This window comes from Primulina tabacum, chromosome 11 (assembly GCF_025594145.1).
Source record: "Primulina tabacum isolate GXHZ01 chromosome 11, ASM2559414v2, whole genome shotgun sequence".
NCBI lineage: Eukaryota > Viridiplantae > Streptophyta > Magnoliopsida > Lamiales > Gesneriaceae > Primulina > Primulina tabacum.
Genome location: NC_134560.1, coordinates 3,800,817 through 3,822,989, shown reverse-complemented (window position 1 = coordinate 3,822,989; position 22,173 = coordinate 3,800,817). Strand labels below are relative to the sequence as shown.

The following is a 22,173-nucleotide window of genomic DNA, read 5'->3' as shown; positions in this document are numbered from 1 at the left end:
TTAGCTTCTGCTTATTAGAGACAAAAGAAATTCTAAAAAGAAATAAACACGTCTGTTTACGAATAACAATGATATATGCTAAGCGACAAAAACAAATATCCACTACAAAAGAAAGAAATAATATTTTATTTTTTACTTATCAATATAAATTGAAAATGATTAAATGATTGATAATGCGCAAAAAAGGAATGTTTATATTTTTATATAAAAAATGTATTTTATTTTAAAAACAATATTGAAACAACCTACAGACTGATGAACACGGTTATACATTACATCAGATTGTTGTTGGTATGGATTTATTGCAAGTGCGTATGTGAACGAGCGCGCATTAATTATTATCGTGATGTGACAAAAATGAAAATGGTCAAAAGGGTAAACCGGAAAAATTAAAGAAACCTATATAAAAACAGTGTATTTCGGCTACTCTATGCGCTGTGTTTTGTTCCAAATGCAATGAAATTTACACTGATATCATCAGAGAGAGACCATAGCCCTGACAGAGGATTGTAGACAAACCCGGCCATCTCTTGAACCTGATAAAGATGGGAATTACAATCGAAAATCAAATGAAGGAGAAACGAGACAGTCAACTCCGTGGAAAACAAGAATGAGAAAGCTAGCAACTTTTATCTCATACTTACATGAACGGAAGCACGCTCAAGGATTAGGACCAGTTCCTCTGGCGTCAGAAAACTCGACCATTCATGTGTACCTCTCGGAAGCTATATGTAACAAAATTTAAACACTTTAATACCAAACAATGATGAAAAAGAGGGACTACTTTTGAGGCATATTTTTTTAAACTTTACCCCCATAGATTTTGCTGGTAAACAGAGAAGGTTTTCAAGAAAATAAATATATATTTCAAATTTCAGAAGCAGATGACGCACATCTGTAGGCATTGTCAGAAATTTTGTTAACGACACACGCTGGACACAGAACAAATGCCACTTTCAATGTGACTAAAATAAGCCACTTTACTGATGCCTCTATCTAGTCCATGGTTTACCAGCATATAAACACTTCGAAAACAATGAGCGGTTGTATAGTATACATACCCAATGTAAGACATATTCTGCAATGACAATGGCAGTTGCATAAGCTCTTATTGAACGATTAATTGTTGAGATTAGAGTAGCTCCACCAACAGCTGTCAATGCTGACAAGGATTTGCAAAACTCAGCAGGATCTGCCACATGCTCAATTACCTAGGTAGGATATGCAAGACAATCAGATTAGTCCACTTTCCTATTAACACAATACTAAGGAAACCGAAACACGATTAAACCAAAAAATAACTGAATCCAATCAAATGTCCACTCATTTAATGCAGACTTGAACAATATTAGTAAATTGCGTTGGAAGCCATATTAATGATTGCCCTTATTTTCCACAAGTTGCACCATTGTTAACTGCATTTGCATGAATAAGCTAACACACCTCCAAAGCAATTACAGCATCAAATTCTCTCCTCTCTTCCACCAATTTTTCTGTATGACAATAATGATGGCATCAGCTTTTGACAAATGGTTTACAAATTCAAAAGAAAAGGTTTCCTGAATGAATGATAGAAAAAAAAAAAGATATAAAAATCATTCATGAAGCACAAACGGATGGAAATGATGAAAACACAAAATCTAACGTATTAACATGGTGTGATGTATAACAATACAAGTAAACAGTAATGTAAAAATGAAACAGTTATACTTATGTGAAATTCAAGATGTGAAAGCAATAAATCACATTCCATGCCAGAGCAAAAAGAAATACAGACTACACACGCTTTAATCGCTTCCATTTATCTGCTTGCTCCATCAAACATTAAGAAAAGGGGGAAAAGAAAAGGGTAGGTAAAAATAGAAAGAAAAGAAATATATAATTGCTCATAGTGTTGCAGGAAAAATAACAAGGAACACATGGAAGAACCAACAGAAATCTTGTGTTCGTTATTTTTGGGTGAGCATAGATAGGGAAATAGGAAGAAAATAGAAAGATTTGCAGAATAGCTCGTAGAAATGAGTTACCGCCAAAGAAAAAAAATGCAAGATGCACGAAGAATTCAAAGATTATTAAAATTGAAAAGTAAAAATGACAGATCAACAATTATAACCTTCGCAGCAACAAACAAATATGATGTGTACCAGCAGTTGTGCATTGATAATTAATTGATGAAGTAACTGAATCCCGGTCCTGCAAAGATGCAAACTCTTATAAATGAACAGCAAAAAAATTTCGAAGAAAATATAAATGTGTGACTCTCCAAATTCTTTTGAAAAAATTGAAACAATTGAGAAGGACAGGTCCATAATAACTTTTCCCAATACACATACAAAGAAACATAATTGCTCCTTGTATTAGTTGATCATGCCTACAACTGATACCCCTCTTTGTTTATATGACTTTGCAAGTAACATACCGCATGAATGCGTGCAATCTTAATGTTCTTTTCTATAGCATCAATTCCTGTTACATCTGCACCCATGCGAGCCAAAGGCTGAAATTTAAAAGGATAAGTCATTAGATTACTGCAAAAAGGAAACTCTAGTACCCAAGTATATCTGAAAGGCATTAGGCAATCTCAAGGATAGATATTACTTGCCCTTCCTGAGAGCCAAAAATTAAAGATGCATACCTCAGATAAAATACCCCCTCCACAACCAACATCCACGAATTTCAATCCCTCAAATGGTCTTGGGCAGCGTGGATCCTTTCTGAAACAAGTTCACACCAACTAGTTTTTATAAAAAAAAAAACAAGAGAGAAAAGAATATCCAGGTGGAACATCATTTCTTAGGTTCCTACAACAAGTAGACCTTATAAAAGCAACGGTGTAGGATTAACAAAGATCAATAACTTCTTGCCTAAGAGTGAAATTAAGGATTAGCATTATTAAGGAAGTGTTTGCAAATACTTTAAAAAAATTGATCATGAACTTTTTCTTTACAAAATTTAGAGGTTATTTTAAGCATTTCCAAACACCACCTAAGAAACATAATAAGTCAAACTCGTGCAGAATAAGATTACCCAAAATGTCGGCATAACGTAGACCTGATAAAAGCAAGTCTGGTAGGATTCATCACATGTAATGGCTTAAATGGCCCTTCCGAATCCCACCTTCAATTCATTCAACAAAAATTATAAAACAAATAAACTTCAACAATAACTGGAAGAAAAGGAAATCTCCGACAATTTTGAAAATAATACCATGTCTCAGCAATGGCGGAGAACTTCTTGAGTTCATCTTGATTCAACGAGCTCTTTAACTGAAAACCGGGAGCTGGTGGACTGTTGACAGAATCTGAATAATGCCTTGCAAGATTCAAGCACCGATATTGGGATCGACAAAACTTATTGTGGAACCTTGGAGAGGACCTTGTTAGGGTTTGGAGTCGTTTTAACAGAAGCCTTGAAGCCATTGCATTAAGCCGATTACAGAAGCGCCACTGCTTAACCTGGCGACGTTACTGTGCCTGTTCTAATGTAAAACAAAACAATGGGCTTCATCAAAAACCGAAAAAAACAAACCAAATTAAAATCGGTTATTTCGGTCGGAACAACACTAACCGAATGTTCAGGTGAAAAAATCTAAAAAATTAAAAGCAATAGAGAGATTCATGTGCTGTCACCCAAACCCAACGAAATTTGCTGATAAATACAATGAATGTAGCTTAATAAATTCTTCATTTGCAATGCGAATGACGCTAAAAATATCTGCAAATACATGATATTAGATGCCAAAATACGGCCTTAGTTCTAGCAAACGCCAGTACACAATTAAAATAACAAAATTAGTTTAATATGTTTAAAATTATTCATTTATCAAATTAAGCAAATGATTAAGTGAAATTGATAGGCCACCCAGGAAATCCACAACAAACAATTGCATTTCTACAATGATTACACAATACTTACAGCAAAAATACAGAAATGGTTGTTTGGCTATAGAAATAGAGAATCAAAACGAGCAGAGAAGGAAGAACATGAACAGTACCAACTTGATATCGAGTGTGCTAATAATGAAAGAGATGTCATTTTGTGCCATTTCCGATTTTCTCACAATGGATTTTGGATGAAGATGACCAGCATACACACTGTCGATTTAGCTTAGGGTAGGATATATTTGAAGTGCTACAGATTCAAGTGAGTGAGGCTTTTCTTATTTTTTCAAAATAAACTTGGGCCAATCAAAACAAAGCCCAATGGACAAAACTGCTATGGCCCTAAACTAAACAATATAAAATTGAAATTGTATTTAAAAAGTAAAGCGATTAATTCTGTTTAACCGAATTTCCAAAACAATAATCAAGAAACGAAACCGATTTTTTTAAAAATAAAAATCGAATTTCTGAATTAAGTCAATTCGATCCGTTATTTCGGACTTAAAAATAATATAAATTTGTTTGAGTGACGATTTTCTACCTCATTTACATATTTTACCAATTTTATATTTTTTAAATTAATGTAGATGTGATTATTTTTCAAGAATGAGGAACATAATAACGGCAGATTTCGTATTTTTTTATTTAAAAAATTTAATATTGAGAGTTGCAACAAAAGTCAAAATGGGTAAGATAACCTTTGGGGTTTTGATTAAATTTACCACATGAAAATAGATATAATCCAAGGTTGTGATTGAGGGGATTGGGGTGACAAGGGATTGAGTGAACGTTACTCTTACTCTGATTGGTTAAAAACTTCTAAAGTAAAATACAAAGACTTTTGTTCCAGTGAACTTTATTCTTTTCAGCATGTGCTTTACTCTTACATAAATTCTTTGCATGAATGAACAGATATATCCCACGTTACAGACTCTGTTCATAAATTCATAATAAAAGCAAATGTATTTGTTTTTACCCTATCTTTCTTTTTTTTTTTCTTTTTTTGCAATTCAAAATGTTAACCAAAAAAGACATTCACTAACTAAAATTTTCAATTTATAAAACAATATTTTGTGTGTGCATCACGTTTTAACTACTGTTTTCATTGATATTTTTATATATAGATGTGATTTTTTGTGAGTGGGGACCCTGCGGTGGTACCTCGTTGCGAACGTGTTGGGTAAATTCTCGAACTTAACACAGTCTGGGATAAAAGAAATGGAAGTGGATTGACATTATTAGGGAAAAAAGAGTTGAATTGAGTTGAATGAAGGCCGCCCATTTATTGTGTGTTTATTAGGACAGCTATATCTTTTGACCATTACGTCTTGGTACCTGGCTTAAGTATGGGAATCTTATTTGTAGGCCATTGGTTCAGTCTTATGATACATGTAAAGTAATGAAACTCAATAATACCAGGTAATATCCTATTATTATGATTTTTGTTGATTTTTAATTTTATTTTGTTGGAGTGTTGAGGTAATATCCTATTATTATGATTTTTGTTGATTTTTAGCACTCCAACAAAATATGATTAAAAACCAACAAAACACAAAGTCACGTGATTAAAACCTAATTTTGACAACGTAGAGGAAGACAACATAATTTATATGACCAAAATGTCTATTTTAACATAATTAATATTACCCCAAAGGTAAGAATATATGAGTGTGTGCGCCGAAGTCCACCACAAAAGCTAGTTCAAATGAGAAGACTGTCTAATTTTATACATACAACTCTCAATGACTTAATATAGTCGATATGTGACATCTAGCATACTCGTTCACACCTAAAAATGAACAACTGAAACTTGAAGTTTACAAGACGTTATCGGATGAACGGCTCATAGCACTACAAAAAAAAAAGAGGACAACCGTCGCTAAAACGGTGAGGCGACGGTTTGGCGGTCCGTAACGGAGGTCGCATCGCCTTCGTATATCGACGGTTTCTCAATAACCGTTACAACTAGTGACGGTTTTATTGAACAACAACGTCGCTATTTAGCGACGGTAACATACAGACCGTCGCTAATTTAAGCGACGGTTATAGACAAATCGTTTAGTATAGCGACGTTTAGTCAAAAACCGTTGCTATATTTAGCGACGTCGACGTTTATTTACAAAACGGTCGCTTTATTAACCAACGGTCTTTCAAAAAACCTTAGCTTAATGAAATGACGGTTTTTTAATCTATATATTAAAAAACAACCAATGCATGATTTACAAAATTAATAATCTATTAGGCTAAAATTCATAAATAAAATACTACGCTAAAATTCATAAATAAACTATTATGCAAAAATTAAGTATTAAATTTTCTGTAAAGAAAACGCTTTAAAAACCTTAGTGCGTGAAGATATGCAGATCCACGTAATATTGGAAGATCATACCGACGAACAAATCTACGAAATTAATACGAAAAAATGTGATTACAAAATAAAAAAACCGAAACTGCGAAAAAATTGATAGAGTTTCGCTGCTACCAGAGAAGAAACGCGAAATCGCGTAAAGAAAATGTTCGCTAAGCGCGGTATATATAGAAACTTAGCGACGGAATTAACCCGTCGCCAATAGCGACTGTTTTTAAAAACCCGTCGCTGATAAGATCTGCGACGGTTGTAGAACAACCGTCGCTATGTGCGACGGTAATCCTAACCGTCGCTAGTAGCGACGGTTGTAAGATAAACCGTCGCCAATACCAAACTATTTTACAATAATAGCACATAAATACACTAAAAATTATAACATTCCAAAGCTAATACCATGAAGAGTGACGCGGAGAAGCGAAATCATTGTTATATTCTTCATCAGTATCTCATAGATTAAATTGATTTTGAACATTTGGATATTGACGTGATTGTCCATAGGGATATTGATTAGATTGAGATGACGAAAGATCATTAGAATGGGATGACTGATTTTGTAATAGTGTTTCGTCTCGACGATTATAGTATCTGAATTCACAATAAACAGTAGAACTATCAGCTGTACTTGAAGATCTATACTCGGGACCATGACGTCCAACACCGATTTGCCGTGGAACTTTGGAACACCAATGGCCGTTCTCGTTCCGAGACGGGCATTCCGACCGCAACGCGGCTGTTCCGGCGAACCATGGCTTATACCAATGTCATAAATTTTCTCATAGAAAACTTCTCCAAATATTATTTATAAAAATTATCCCAATCGAAAGCTCTTTTCACTAAACTTTATTATTGAAGTACTCTCAATTTGCTTAATCAATACATCATGTGTATCATGAAAAATATTATAAAATGTTTGCTCATCTAGGAGCAAGAAACTATGATTTACACTCTTTAATATTTTTTTAATGAAAAAAAAATGTGAAATAAATGCTCTCTGTTACATTAGCTTGGTGTCTTTTTGGTAGTTTACTAATAATATATTTTTATATTTACTAATACTAGGCGACGGTTTTCTGAAAATCCGTCGCTATATAGGGACGGTTTATTCTATACACGTCACTAATCCAACCGTTTTTTTGTAATGTAGGGTAGTCCAACACATAACGGTGAGATTGAATTCAGATACCTTGTCAAGATTATTTGTTTTGACCTAACTACACTCCAAAAGCTAACTCAAAATATGAGGATTGTCCATACATGCTACTCTCAATGACATAATACAATCGATGTAAGACATCTGACACGAAACACAATATTTTAGAAAGAATTCTAAATATATTTCAAATGATGACATCAAAACAAGACAAGTATAAATCAAAACCCAAGTATACATAACCACAATAAACACTTTCACAATATTACCGTGTATATTTATTATATGTGTATCATCTTTATTTATTGTGGAATATATGCAAACTCTTTAACTGTAAAGCTCCCCGTGAATTTTTCAAACAATTTTAAGTTAATTACTCATGTAAGGAGGAGTAACATAAATTCCTCTACACAAACGGGCTGTAAACCAATAGTTTTACAATTGGTGGTCATTTTGCAAAAGCCTTGCATATGACAGTAAAAGGAACCTCCGCATGTTTGAAAAAAACAGACCACTAATCAGAACTGAGCAAAATTCTTGTATTAACAGCTTGGATTAATCAAAGGAAAACTGAGGGGCAAACCTGCGAGAGAAGGTACAACCTTTGTACCACAAAAAAAAGGTGAAAAAAGGTAGAAGTAATAAAATTGAAATGTGGGATCCATTTCCTGCCTGAACTTTGTCCTTGTTTTTCAGTGGTCTTGTTATGTCATATCCACCATTTCTTGACATTTATGACTAAAAATCCCCGTTTATTATATATTTTTTCCATTGATAAACCAAGAATTTGTCATTTTTGTTTGACTGATTTTTTATATTGCAGGTCAGATAGTGGCCTGAAAATTCTCATGTTATAGCAAAGCCTTTTCCAGTTGATCTTATTTTGCAACTATTCCCTTGTAAGAGTAAGTTAAGGGTGGTTTCATTTCTTTCTATCATTAAATATTTTAGAACCAAGGCAACTCAATTTACAACTACTACTAGGAGTGATATCTTTCGAATTGCCCATGCACAGAATCAAATGCCACATAATTTCACATTGACTGCACAACAAATCAAGACACGGGGAGCTCTCATTAATGCACTTATTAAGAACAAACGATAGATGAAAAGATTTCCAGAGAATCGAATCAGTTAAAAGACCATTTAAATTGGGTTGTCTTTGTAACTTGAAAAGTGGTTTCTACATTTTAGAGCTCGAGTGTAAAATGTGATCAGAATATTTTTCTTGATTTGGTTTCTGCCCGAGTATTTATGAGTCTATGACCTACCAATATCAAATGCTGAAGTCAGTATCATCAGAGAAACTTAAGACTAATGAAAATAGCAACATTTGATCAGCCAGAAACTGTAGCAAACCATTAAGCAGAAAACATTAGTTCATTCAATGCAAGAAAAATCAAAGCAACATTGAACCAAAATGATGTGATATGATCCCTTGGAGCTTCAGATTTCTTCGGTGGATGGATTGATGATCCAGATTTATTATTCCCACAAACATCAACTCCAATATGAACATCATCGGCTGCTGCAGATGGACTCAAACACAGCCCCGAATTGCCACTGAGGTCCAAATTTTTTCCAAGCCTTTTCAAGAAACTTGAGTTAAAAGGCACAACTCCGTTCAGAAAATTTCTGCTCAAATTCAAGTGATATATATGTGAAAGATTGCCGAAACCCGCTGGAATTTCACCTGATAACAGGTTGTTCTGCAATGTAAGTGTGCTTAGATTTGTTAGTTCTGAATACTTCTCTGGTATTGTTCCCGAGTACCCACAGTTTCCAAGTCTAAGTTCTTGAAGTTTCTTAAGATGACTGAATTCCAATGGCAGAGATATAAACATTGGATTATCTTCCATTAATAAATACTGCAAACTCTGCAACCCTTTCAATCCGTCTGGGAGTCCCCCGCTCAATTTGTTGTTGCTCAAATCCAAGAAAACCAAAGAATGCAGCTGTTGAAAACTTTCTGGAATGCTCCCAGTTAAAGAATTGTAGCTTAAATCAAGCTTTTGAAGTTCATTGAGCTGTCCTATTTTAGAGGGGATTGGTCCCATGAACTTGTTATAGCTTAAATCAAGGCCCACAAGGTTTCTAAAATTGCCTATTTCAAAAGGGATTGCTCCAGTGATGAAGTTGTAGCTAAAATCCAAGTGTAAAAGTGAAGTCAAACTGAAAATTTCAACTGGAATTGGCCCTGTGAGCCTGTTTTGCGACAATGTGAGGATTTGGAGTGATTTCAAAGAGGAAAGTTGAGGTGGGATTGAGCCAACAAGTCTAGAATTTGATCTCAAACTCAGCTGTTGAACTGGAGAGTTGATGAACGATTCGTTTACTGAGACCGAAATAATTGTTGGGATGTGAGTGAGACACTGGAAAATGAAAACGGATTCAAGATATGGGAGATGAAAGATTTCTGAAGGAAATCTGGCTGTTTTCTTGCATGTTGGATTTGGTGGGGTGCCAAAATCAAGTCTAATTACATGGAAAATATTATCATCTCCTGTAATTTTGCACTCGATTCCGGGCCAGGATGAACCCGGTTGACAAGGCTCCGGGTATGAAACTTTCCAATTTTCATCAGACGACAGAGTTTCCATAACCTTGAACAAGGTTTCAAGTTCAAGTGGATCCATATTATGAGGGGGATTCTTGTTTGACTGGCTGTTTCTGTCAACTTCAATAGTGGAGAAGACAGGAGATAATAAAAGAAAAGGTAGTGTTAGCAGAAGAGTCTGAAGGGAACATGAACGTGAAAATGAACAGAACATCTTCGTTATTTTGAGTTGAATTTTGTGAGTAAAAATTGTTATTCGAGTAGAAGTAGTGGCTTCATCATATGGAAAGCCTTCATTGGATTCAAACGCTAGAAAAAGGGAGAGAAGTGAATGAAAATCGTGCACAGGTTTGATTGACGTGATGGGTGGGGTATGATTTTGGGTGTCCAGAATCTAATTTTATTATCATGAGAGGGAAATCATGCTGGGAGATGGCAATTCAAATCTTCCCATATTTTAGTCTCGGTTTTGTGATCAAGGATAAATTATTGACAAATGGGTGAGAAAACTGGGAATTATGAATTTTCCAAGATTCAGTGCGAAATACATAAGAATTGTGTCAAAAACTGAGGCGTGCTTCAAAAAGGAGTACAAGTAAACAGTGCTCCAACGTTGATTTTTCGTGGGCCAGATTACAGTTCATGTCTTTGGGGGTAAAGATGTGTCATGCTCGAATTGAATGTCCCTTTCTTTTCATAATCGTACATTAGAAAGTGTGGAATTTGAATCAACTTGCTCGAACGTAAAGATTTTCAATGTTTCTTGCTCGAATGTGAAGATCTTAAATATTTATGAATTAAAAAATAAAAATAAAATAACCGAAGCTTAATTACTTGCTGCTTTATACGTAAGACAAAATTGATTATTGATATCCACAGCAAATTAAAATCACAATGAGCATGAATAAAAAAGAACATGAATACAAGTTATGGCGACCGCTGTGCGTAGCCTGCTTAGCTTATGACTTTCAAATCCACAATGGGGCAAGTCAGAAAAGGGCCGCCTGTATGGGAAAATACACATGTTTTCCTTGACGTGAACGAATTCTTTCAGCCTTCTGCTGCAATTTTGCACTTGTTTGGCAACAAGCGAGCAGAATAGGATATAAAAAGCAGTGCAAGTTAGGGATCATGGTTTATGAGAACATTCGCAGGAAATTGTTTGCATATGCCATTGGCTTGACGTCTGGGTGTGGCTGCAATCGATCAAAAGATTTCAATGGAGGTTATTTTCGCCGAGACTAGTGAAATAAAATTTCATTTTCTAATTTTGTGGTCTGTGGTTGGGGACATTGTGCAGGAGGGAAGCTACTAACCACAGCTGAAAAGGAGACGATATTTGGTTTCAGATCAGGAGCTTCAAAACGAATGAAGGCGCCCTTGTTTCCCATCTGAAACAAGCAGATAAAACATTAACCAGAATTTGGCTATCAGATAAAGTCAGAATTCGGAAAACAGACTATCCAAACATTCAAAAGCAACATGTTTGCGGAATGGCATAGTTGCATAAAAAGGCTTAAGACAATCATAAGGTGTAAGATGAATTGAGACAAGATTACCTGATCACAGTAATTTGGAGCTGAGAACACGGTGATAAGTTTACCATCATGCTCGATCTCATAACCTTCATCCTTAACTTCATGCGACCGCACTACTAAATCTGTAAAGCATTAGGTTGAGGTGAAGATGTTTAGTCTGTCGACATATAAAGTGCATAGATAATGCCGTGGACTTTAATAAAATCCATGGAAAACAACCTAGGTTATTGTCCTGCAAAAATCTTTTTGTAACATCGGGCCCAAATGAAAGTCCAACTCCACGCTTGCTGGGTCCCCTCCCGAGTTGAGGTTGTGGATCACTCCATAACAATTCACACATCAACCCTGAATAACGTAGAAAAAAATGCATGATGTTTGCCATAACACAGCAGATAACGCATCACTAACATGCTACAGTGATTACTAATTGTTTAAGAAACTCAGCTTATGATATATCAACCTAACTGCAGAAGCAATCATCTTTAGGAAGAGTAACAAGATATACCTTCAACTAAGCGGAAAAGCATAAGAACTAGGATGATAGAAGCAACCCCATATATCATTTACAAAATCATAAAAGGCATTCAATTCTTATCTAAAATTTAGATGGCAAAGCAGTGACAATGAAATAGTTCCTTCAGATGTCATCAACACTAAAACCTTACTCTAGATGCCCTTCCCTATGCATATACAACTGTGGAATTAAATGCAGTGTTACTGCAACTTCATAACCTAGGATCTACTTAACAAGAAAGGAAGAGCAGGTACAATCAGGCTTCAACTACCACAGCACAATGTAAAGGAAAAGAAACTTAGGTTGTAATACAGATTATTATACTAGAAATTGTGTCAAAAAAATATCAACTTTCATACAAGGGCCGGAAGTGGCCGTGGGTGAAACCACCTTTCTAGAGCCTTTAATTGGGTTAGCAGATAAACCCAAACTTTAAAATTCAGAAACTATATTTTTGGTTCCCTTAAAATGAAGGTTCAAAAAACCATCCATGAGATCTCTCTAAATAGAGATTTCATAAAGCAAAAGGTAGTTGCAATACCTCTAACTGAGTAAAGAATGTTCATACATACCCTCACAAATGAACAAAACTCTTCAATCAGCACAATTTCCTCACTCACTCAAGTAAATTTCCTTTATTCACTCCCAATCCTGATTTCGGTCCCCTCATAATACGTGTCTAATATCCTAGGATCCTACTTGAAGTCTTTCTAAAGAAAAGAAAGAGGGATGGGGAACAGTCATCCAGAATTTTGGGAATACTAACTCAGAACAATAAGCCACTGTCAAAAGATATTTCAAGAGACATAAGCATATAACGAACACCTCCAAACCCATTAATAGGTAAATGTGTGTCTAAGGTAAACAATAATACTAGAGTTCATATAAGTAAGCTTCAGTCAAAGCGGTCAATTTTTTTAAGAGCGTCGATTAGAAGTGTCAAATGAAAGCATCAAATAATTATACCGCCACATTTTTTGCTTACCTTCTTCAGGAGGCTCACAAAATCGATCGATTGCTCCAATTTCAGAGAGCTTAACACCATCAACGCTGAAAAGTCCTCCGTGGACCACAAAAACTTTCTTATTTATGACATGAGCCAGAGGTAAACAACAAAACACTTCAGCAAATAGTTCCACAAACTTATCACTCAATTTTGACTTGACCTCGCCCTCAAAACCATATATTTTGTTCATGCTCTTGCTTTCATGGTTCCCTCGAGAAAGGTACATAGCTGAAACCATTGCGGAAAAAATACTATTAGATCCAATCCTACAAGCAGTAATTCTTTGAGAGTATATCAATTTTAAGAAAATAGATAAATAGTTCAGTCTGTTCATACCCCTAACAATGACTGAGGTATAGACTGTATGGTGCAACAAATCCAAGAATTCAAGAACATAGGGAGGATACCTGATGGCGACATGCATTTGAAGGCAAATAGTGTGAGTATCACTTCAACAGAAAATGAACCCCTATCTACAAAGTCTCCATTGAACAGATACGGATTATCCTCTGATGGAAGCCCATTGAGCTCAAATATATTCATCAAATCGTAAAACTGCAATCACCAAATATGAGTCATCAATCAATAACAAACATACACACACACACATATATATATATATACACACAACTTTTTAAAAACAAAAATATCAAACAAAACTTTTGTGTGGTTGTAGCACATCATAAACCAAAAGAGATGCCAGTCAGCTGAAATCCAAACCCCACAGCAACCAATAAAAACATAATTGATAACAAACAAGAGAATATCTTAAACTGATTTCAAAACATTTTCAGAGTTAAGCCCATCATTGGAGGCTAGAGCACGAGTTAAAAGCATACTGCATACTATATATAACAGATCTTCACATGCAAAACATGCTTTTTGAATTACACCCTCCAAACATTAAAGAGAATTGGAAAGTTAATTAGTAATTACGTATCTCAATAAACCCACTATACCCAGCAATGTGCTGCAAGCTTCTTAACATACTTTTGCATAAAATAGTTTCGACCAGAATATACCAAGAAAGGTTGTTACCGCCAAGTAAAAGAGTACAGGTCCTCAGGAAATAATGTTTACACATACCAAGGAAACAATTGTCGTAAATGCATTTTAGAAAATTATCATGTTAACTGAGGCTCACGAAATAAGGTAAAGCTGACAATAACAAGACTGTTCCAAGAAAATTAAAGACTGAAGAGGAATTACCTGGCCATGTACATCACCACATACAGTGAAATGTTTACCATCAGGAACATTGATATCAACAAGAGATGGCAATGCCAGAAGCTTTTCTCTTAATTGTAGCACAATCTGGAAGGCATATCTGTAATATAATGGAAACTAAAAATCATATCTAAAAACTAGCTTCTTCTATAAAATATCGTTTTACAAAGGTAGAAATAGACGACTTGACCTTCCAAAATATAGAGTTTTTTTTAAAATTTGTCACAACATATGACAGTCAAAGTAGCAAGTATAATAATGGTATACCTTTTGTGTAAGCACTTCTGGTTCTTGAAATCATCCATCATTTTCTTCACAAAGTCCAAAGTCACAACATCTCCTTCTATTCTAGCACCAGTATATTGAGGTTCCACGTCTAAGAACAGAAAACACAATCATTGTTAATTTTTCAGGTTTATAAATTTTTCAAGGAATATAGAGCATGAAGCAGAAAATATTCATAAGACATTCTAGCAAGTTGGCGTTCTTTGCGAATAATTCTATACAAATAACATCAAGAATTAAATGGGAATGTTAAGCCTGTTGGTAAGCATCTTAAAACCAGATCATAAATTTATGGATTCAAGTCACTTGAAGGGATTTAGGGAAAGGGAAAAAGGTAATATAAAAAATTTCCAAAATAGTACCAGGAAAAATTAATATAAGATTAATTATCAAACAATATTAATGCGAAAGGGGGGGGGGGGGGGAATTAGTTAAAAAATAGACAGGTTGGTAATTAAATGACAAAGAGTTATTAATTAATTCAAATTATCCAATTTCTGCCTAAAAAACTCTCATGTGTGGTAGAGTGGTACCATTATCATGAATTTAAATGGCCATTCAGAATGAGCTAGGTTTCAATAACGCCTTTTCATTTCTAGAGCCGTGACCTGGATAATTAAATTGGGTTTCTTGAAGGATGAGATGGCAGAGCTAGTCAAAATTGGTTGTGCATGCTATGAACGTGTGCTTTCATCGAACGTAACATGACTGTTACTTTTGTTGTTCTCAAAAGTCTCGTACAGAAATGAGAAAACAACATCCAGTTATGATTGAATACATCTTTATTGATGTTTTTCTTGAGAGAGTAAGATATAAACAAATCATGTGGAAGACAAATCATGTGGATGGTCCACAAGGTTCTTGGTCCAATTGTCCAATCCAGGAACAAATTCTATTTTCCAGCTATTTTCTTTGATTTCCAGCATCTAACCTAGTTTGATTTCAGAATAGTTCCAGATTCAACTTCAAACTACTTCATTAAGATTCAAAACCATCAGCAATTCCAAAGATTACAACGTCCAGGGTCATCAGATCAGTTTGCAAGCCGTCACCCTACATTGTTCAAATGTCCAATATAACCCAGGCATCACCGATTCCACACCAAGTCTTTTCTCATAATTTATGCTTCTAAACCAAAATATCTGGCATTAACAAGTTGTCGCATTTTTTTCAGAATAAGGGGTCTGAAATAAAGTTTGTAAGACTCGTGTTTGGTTCCACTAAGGATACTACTTTAGATTATGTTTGGTTCAATGAACCACCCAACCCACCCAATTCACTATACGACTAAGAAACTTAGCCAGGCAGACAAAAAAATTTAAACTTGGCAAGAAAACGAGAGAAAAAAGAAGCAGCATCAGTCATCAGATAATACATTCTATATCTAAAAATTACAAGAAATTATTTTTCAAACATTCCCTTCTGATTAGAACTTTGCAGCTGATAAACTGGTGAAAATTTGAAACCTTACTTGAGAACAGACGATTATTCCAACTATTTGACAGCAATTCTCTTCACTTAATCAATCAGTAAAGTTAGACCAGACACCATTGAGAACAACTGATCCCTAATCTCCAACAACTAAAAGTTCCTTGGGTCAAGAAATGCAATGACAGCAACGTCAAAGAGATTATAATATTTAGCTGTGTTAAACTAATTTTCGAATGCAGACTGACCTAGAACTTATATTTTATCCACAATTAAAAGGTTAAGTTTTCCAATTAAGAAGATCGTAAGTTTCTTTATATCTCATTAATTGATTTTATCTTAAAAGTTCTACCCAAGTCAAATGTTTGACCCTTGGTAAAGACACCTTCGTTGCCGCGACCATGCCAAAATGTTACCCAGACCACCAATATCATCACCACAGCTCTCGCTGCCACTGCTATGGCTGCTTTAGCCCCCATATATACCGCCATTACTGCCACTACAGCGACTGCCGCTGCTACAGAAGTAGCTTTCAGGTAAACAAAAGATGATCCTGGCCTATCCCCTATAATGATAAAATAGTAATATACTAGTGAGCGTAAAAGTTACGGACATCCACAATTACATACTCATTAACATGACTAAGTATAAGGTTTCCCTGAATTAATTATATTTGACACTTAATCACCAAATTACAATTTTCGTTTTTTAAAAAATACTTCTATTACGGTTTGATCCATTTGTTATTTTCTTTATATAACAAAATATCTTTAAAGTTTAGTGATTACCCTTTTATTTTATCAAAATGATCATAAATCGAGGAAAAAAATTTGTGTGCCTTTGTCAGCATCGAATAAATTCATGATAATGGTCAATAGCCCATTACACTTTATCAATAACAAAATATGAATTTATATTTGAATCATTAAAAACTTTAGTTCAATTTTAGACTAAAACTTTTAGATTAAATTTTAATAATTCCCACTTTAGTCCATAATTAAAACTTATTTTTTGAAAAAATATTTCTGAAAAATGATAATTCTTAAAAAAGTGAAAAAAGTAAAATATAATAAGCTTAATAATTAAAGGTTCAACTCCCACAAAATAATAAAATGTGAATCATACATATCAAAGGAAGTCATGAGAACTGGAGAATATTTTGGTCATATTTGTATAAGGTTTATTATTAAATGGGTGAAAAGGGTGGGGTTTATTGCTAATTTTTTTATAAAAAAATTTTTTTTTACCTAGAAACACCAAATACCACTTGATTTACACATTGCCATCAAGTACAAAGAAATTCGTGAATAATTAGCTTCTAAGCAGCAGAAAAACTTCTCAAAAGGTAGATCTCAAAATAAATATTGCTTAATTGATAGATCTGAGATTTCGAAGCTGTAAGTGAAATGTTTCCATTGCCAATATCCCTCAAATAGAGAGGGTAAAAGACTAGAATTACAAGTCTAACATTAAACCTGTGTTTTGATGGGCTTCGGAAACAAGCTTTCTCATCTCTGAATTTGCAAGTTTAAAATATTCTCTACTTTCATAAATCATAATACATTGCAACAGTCTCTAAGAAAACTCGGATTAACCATTCTCATAATGCGCATATAAGAAATCACATCCGAACACCTTGCCAATTGCCACCACCTAAAACTTTAGACTCAAACCCCCAGCTAGTCAACTGTCCTAAGAGGAGTGTAACAACAATGAACAATGTTCGGGTACAGATGTTGGTAGTAGTCTAGTAGACCAGATAAGAGTGGAAACAAACAATCATACAAACAACGAAAGAGGCGACGAAGAATTTTAGGTGGCAGTGATGACATTATTGCATACCTATAGCATTATAATCAATAGAATCAGCTACAGAATGTCTTTCAGATTCAGGGACAGAAATTGCATCTTCAAATTTTAGCTTCATAACTGCTTTCTCACATTCCTTCAATTTCTTGGTAGCATCAGGGTCATTTGGACAAATCTTTTTCACCTATATTAGTATGACGTAAAGTTTCAACAAGCAAATCATAGCAATTAACATCTCATTATGTGCAAAAGTTGAAGGAATGAAAACTTAAAAAAAAATCAAGTATGTATGAGAAGCAGTATCAGAACCTAAGCAGCATCCTCTTTGCAGATTACCAACTCATACTTGGCGGGTTTCTCTCCTAAAGTAGGGCATATCATGTATTACACAGCAATGTCTCCGCTGCTCGCATAAAGCAAACAGCATACATTATATTTGATCGACCACTAAAGTGTAGAGCCTCATCAGCATATTCTAAGATGCTACATCTGTCAAATTGAATTTGTATTGACACAAAATATGCGTTATATTTAGTTTATCCATCATGGTACCTTCCTCTATCCTTATGCAGCAAAAAACCAAACACTTTCCTTTGTTATAACATGAATAACTTGTCCTCGATATGCAGGTTCAATCACGTATAATACTTTTGAATAGTTTCCATCAATGGTGCCCAATTGTTTAGCTAATTCAAGCGCAAGTATGCAACTCTGATCTTCTAAATCACACTTCCCTCTAATTCCATCGAAGGTAATATAAAAAAGTTACAAAAGCACATGCTTTTAATCATTCGCAAGAAACCTGGCGAAATGATATCTTCTCGCTAAACCTAAACAATATAACTTCAGGAAGTGCAGACAAAATGACAAACACAATAAACAGTCGCACTTGTTGAAAATCCTTGAGAGCTTCTTTAAACTTTCCCATCGCCAAATATGCTGCACCCCGTCTGTAATACCCCTGTATTAAAAAAGAATAACCGACAACTTTTACAAATATATTCTCAAAAAAAAAATACACGTATCGATTTCAAAGAAGAAAACCAAAAGAAACCGAAAACTCGCCTTGGAATATCTGGAGTCAATTTCAATAGCTTTCGTAGCGTCCAGTATGGCACTTCCATATTCTTCCAATTTGGTGTGCGCAAACGCACGATTAGCCCAGTATACCGCATTATCGGTATTAACTTCTATTGCTTGAGTATATAAATCAATAGCCTGAGAATACTTGCGCGCTGGAAAATAAAAACAAATAAAAACAGCTGTCACCGAATATCAACTGTAATAATAAAACTCACATCAAGTCACAAGTATTCTTAGATAAGATCCTAGAATATGGGTAGATGATTGGTCAGATTGACAGATTACCTTTGAACGCTTCGTTGGCTAGGGCTTTGAGTTCTTCTGCTCGCGAATCGTTGTTGGAATCTTCTGTCGCCATGCTAGGGGGCATGGTACGAGGTACAGTGCAATTATCCTCTTTTTTTTTTTTTTTTTTACTTTTTAATCAAACGTTTTTGTGGCAAGAGAGAGGGGGAAGAAGAAACGAAGAAAGAGGGCTTTAGGCTTGATAACCCGCGACAATAATAATGCAAACCCTGGTTAGTCCCAAATTAGTCCCCCAATTGAACGTCTACAATATATATCCAGCCGACTCGGAATCTGCATCAATGGGTCTTTCATTTGTACTTTAATAATGATAACTTCCTATCCTCAAATATTTTGTTCGAGTCCGGATGGTTTATTATCGAGTTTCGAAATCAAGAACTCGTCCTAAACGTACCATATCGATATAAGAAAATGAAAATGAAAAATGAAATTATAATTTATAATAATGATAACAAATCATACCATAAGAAAAACACAAATTGAAGCAATAAATTTCATCCCTAATCAAATTTGTCCTTCTAAACAATTTATGCAAATGTTTTCAAAACGTAATGGTAAATAAATAAATTCCTATATTATGTATTTTTCATAAAATTCATTTACCCAAAACTAATACTAAAACTTCATACCAGCTCCGCCTCTGGCTAGCTTAATTGATCATTTAGGTAGATTAGTGATCAATGAGATCCCTGGTTAAAATAGAAATCATTGGGCTATATTCCTTTGTTATGTATTTAGGTATTGTTTAGTTGTTTGATATGAAGGTGGGGTGAGACATTGTTTTTTATTCATCTCAACCAGATTCATAAAAATGTATTACATTTTATATCAAAAGTGGTACTTTTCATTTTAAATATGAATTTAGTTGACATGTATTTCGAAAATAGATCTGTAAGAATGTCGTACGAAAAACATACTCAAATAATTATATTAATTTTAGTTGGTATAGTCCCATACTCCATTTGATTTTGTCATCATACCAAAAGATATGACAATATAAAGTAATATCCACCACTTCGAATTCGAATTCAACTCCAATGGCTATGTTCTCGCGATTATTGGTTATAATTATATACATGTTCGTTTTAAAGGCTCGAGATACGGATCTATACAAATCCAAGTTAGATAATATTCTTCATTTTTTGCATATATATATTTTTACATATAAATCACATATACAAATATATAAGAAGAGACTATAGAGACATGCATATTTTAAAGAAGACCATGAATCTAGCTAAAATATATAAACTTGAAATTCTTGATTAATATACTCTCTATCGTTATCAGAACGAATGAGTTCTGCTTGAAATTGAGTCTTGATCATTATATGAAAGGACTTAAACACATCAAACACCTCATATTTGTGTTTTAGCCAGTATACCCATGTCTTTTGGGTACAATCATTAATAAAAATCACAAACCAACGGTTCCCAGTCGAAGTAATAATTGGGGAGGGTCCCAAACATCAGAATAGATTAGAGCAAATGGAAATCACTTTTATTCAAATTTATTAAGAAAGAAACATAATGTTTTTTTTTTTTTACTAAATGCAAGTTTTACATTTAAATTTTGACTCATGTAAAGTAGAAAACAAACATGGAAACAAGTTCTTCAATAGCCGAAAGATGGATGTCATAAATGACGATGCCAAAGCCAAATCTGTCTTTCCTGTTTGGGCGGTGCATGTTATTAGCTCTCCCTGGGTTAAATTCATCAATGTCGTACAACCCCTTATTAGTACCACGCCCAATGATCTCCCGTGTGAGAATATCTTGAAAGAGACAAAAATCAGGATAAATTAATGCACAACAATTTTATTTCTTCTATAACTTGGGCAACAAGCAGTAGTTTGATAGAAAATTATAGGACAAGTAAAGTATTGGACAAAGATAGAGAGGGAGATAGAGAAACAATTCCGGTTCCTGTAGGTATGTGACCCCATTGGCATTAGAAACACCAGTTCGTCTTGGTTGGGTAGTCTTGACAAAGTCATTGGCGCGCGTCAAAATTCATGTGATATACACCATTTGAGTCGATTATCCAGCGACTGAAATTATCTAGTCCTGATCCGAAAAATGCAAAACCACGATTACCTTTACTGTTTTGAGAGTTTGGCTCATCTGATGGTTCCACCACCGGCGTAAAAGATAGTAATGGTTCTACATTCACTAAAGCAGCTTGTCTAGATTTGCTATTGGCACCTCGTGCATTTTTATTTTGTGCCTTGAGATCGTGCCACCACTCGAACCCGATGCAATTTAAAGCAGGTTTCTTGAGTGTGTTTAGGGTTCCCACAGCGTGAACACCCACCTTCAGATTGTGTCTTAGGCTTTGGAGTTGCATTGGTTTTTCCACCACTTTTTGAGAAGGATTATAATTTGGACCAATTTTAATTTAGGCTGCGTTTGGTCCGAAGGATAAAATAAATTAATGATTAGTAAGTAAATGATAAAGAAAATGATTGTTGTAAGAATGTAATATATGGTGTTATGTTTGATATGATTTTTAAGTGTAGGATAATTTTGAATTTTTTGATGAAATGACAAAATTTGTCCTTTCTTTTTTTTTTTCTTCTTCCACTCCGGCGACGACGGCGGTGGTTCGGCGGCGACGGCGGCGGTCCGGCGACGGCGGCGATCCGACGGCGGCGACGGCGACGTTCCGGCAACGTCGGTGCGGCCAGCAGTCAATGACGTCGACGGCTGCCGGCCGGCCGGAAGTTATCGGTCGGCGGCGACGGTCGGTGGTCCGGCGTCGGCTGGTTAGTCACTTTAGTTTGATGGGATAAAATATATTGCTTATAATTGAGTTTATGAGTATATTTCATTATTAAAAGTTGTTTAACTGCTAATGGAGTGATGAGAGTGAAATTATCAGATTTAGATAAAAAATTTATAAAATAGATATATTTTGTCCTTCGAAATTTTTTTATTATTATATGAACAAGATTTGTATTCTCGCCATATCGATATTATCTGATCCTCGATCGAGATTATAATAAAGCCACAATTAATTAAT

The 22,173-nt window shown here is 34.8% G+C and overlaps 3 protein-coding genes across 8 annotated transcripts; all 3 read right to left on the bottom strand.

Moving 5' to 3' along the window:
* Positions 1-282: 282 nt before the first annotated feature.
* On the bottom strand, positions 283-6,245 carry LOC142518746 (ubiquinone biosynthesis O-methyltransferase, mitochondrial). 5 transcript variants are annotated; one of them, XM_075621558.1, is made up of 10 exons: positions 6,223-6,245; positions 3,208-3,473; positions 3,028-3,117; positions 2,636-2,714; positions 2,420-2,497; positions 2,145-2,193; positions 1,444-1,493; positions 1,062-1,211; positions 645-725; positions 283-536 (listed from the first exon to the last, which is right to left on the bottom strand). In XM_075621558.1, the coding sequence occupies exons 2-10, from the start codon at positions 3,417-3,419 to the stop codon at positions 429-431; spliced, it is 897 nt and encodes a 298-aa protein (XP_075477673.1). In that variant the 5' UTR covers positions 3,420-3,473; positions 6,223-6,245; the 3' UTR covers positions 283-428. The 5 variants fall into 5 exon arrangements, with proteins under 5 accessions (XP_075477673.1, XP_075477671.1, XP_075477672.1 ...); XM_075621556.1 differs by lacking the exon at positions 6,223-6,245 and adding an exon at positions 3,916-4,274; XM_075621557.1 differs by lacking the exon at positions 6,223-6,245 and adding an exon at positions 3,995-4,274 and having other exon boundaries at positions 3,208-3,478.
* Positions 6,246-7,409: 1,164 nt separating this feature from the next.
* Positions 7,410-10,407, bottom strand: LOC142518686 (uncharacterized). The gene has a single exon (XM_075621483.1). The coding sequence runs from the start codon at positions 10,168-10,170 to the stop codon at positions 8,761-8,763; it is 1,410 nt and encodes a 469-aa protein (XP_075477598.1). The 5' UTR covers positions 10,171-10,407; the 3' UTR covers positions 7,410-8,760.
* A 398-nt stretch (positions 10,408-10,805) lies between these two features.
* On the bottom strand, positions 10,806-19,446 carry LOC142518253 (serine/threonine-protein phosphatase 5-like). Of its 2 annotated transcripts, XM_075620999.1 has the most exons (13): positions 19,132-19,446; positions 18,829-18,998; positions 18,653-18,724; positions 17,797-17,947; positions 16,307-16,519; positions 14,509-14,617; positions 14,224-14,341; positions 13,422-13,569; positions 12,994-13,242; positions 11,714-11,839; positions 11,516-11,616; positions 11,273-11,347; positions 10,806-11,152 (listed from the first exon to the last, which is right to left on the bottom strand). In XM_075620999.1, the coding sequence occupies exons 1-13, from the start codon at positions 19,214-19,216 to the stop codon at positions 11,093-11,095; spliced, it is 1,677 nt and encodes a 558-aa protein (XP_075477114.1). In that variant the 5' UTR covers positions 19,217-19,446; the 3' UTR covers positions 10,806-11,092. The 2 variants fall into 2 exon arrangements, with proteins under 2 accessions (XP_075477114.1, XP_075477115.1); XM_075621000.1 differs by lacking the exon at positions 16,307-16,519 and having other exon boundaries at positions 19,132-19,440.
* Positions 19,447-22,173: the final 2,727 nt, after the last annotated feature.

Excerpts from the sequence above, each read along its gene's own strand:
- LOC142518746 (XM_075621558.1), bottom strand. The coding sequence starts at position 3,419 with ATGGCTTCAAGGCTTCTGTTAAAACGACTCCAAACCCTAACAAGGTCC. Across the intron at positions 1,212-1,443 it reads ATGCTGTAATTGCTTTGGAG|GTAATTGAGCATGTGGCAGA; the intron begins GTGTGTTAGCTT and ends TATCCTACCTAG. Across the intron at positions 537-644 it reads TTGAGCGTGCTTCCGTTCAT|GTTCAAGAGATGGCCGGGTT; the intron begins GTAAGTATGAGA and ends CATCTTTATCAG.
- LOC142518686 (XM_075621483.1), bottom strand. The coding sequence starts at position 10,170 with ATGTTCTGTTCATTTTCACGTTCATGTTCCCTTCAGACTCTTCTGCTA.
- LOC142518253 (XM_075620999.1), bottom strand. The coding sequence starts at position 19,216 with ATGCCCCCTAGCATGGCGACAGAAGATTCCAACAACGATTCGCGAGCA. Across the intron at positions 11,617-11,713 it reads TTTGCAGGACAATAACCTAG|ATTTAGTAGTGCGGTCGCAT; the intron begins GTTGTTTTCCAT and ends AATGCTTTACAG. Across the intron at positions 11,348-11,515 it reads CTCCAAATTACTGTGATCAG|ATGGGAAACAAGGGCGCCTT; the intron begins GTAATCTTGTCT and ends TGCTTGTTTCAG.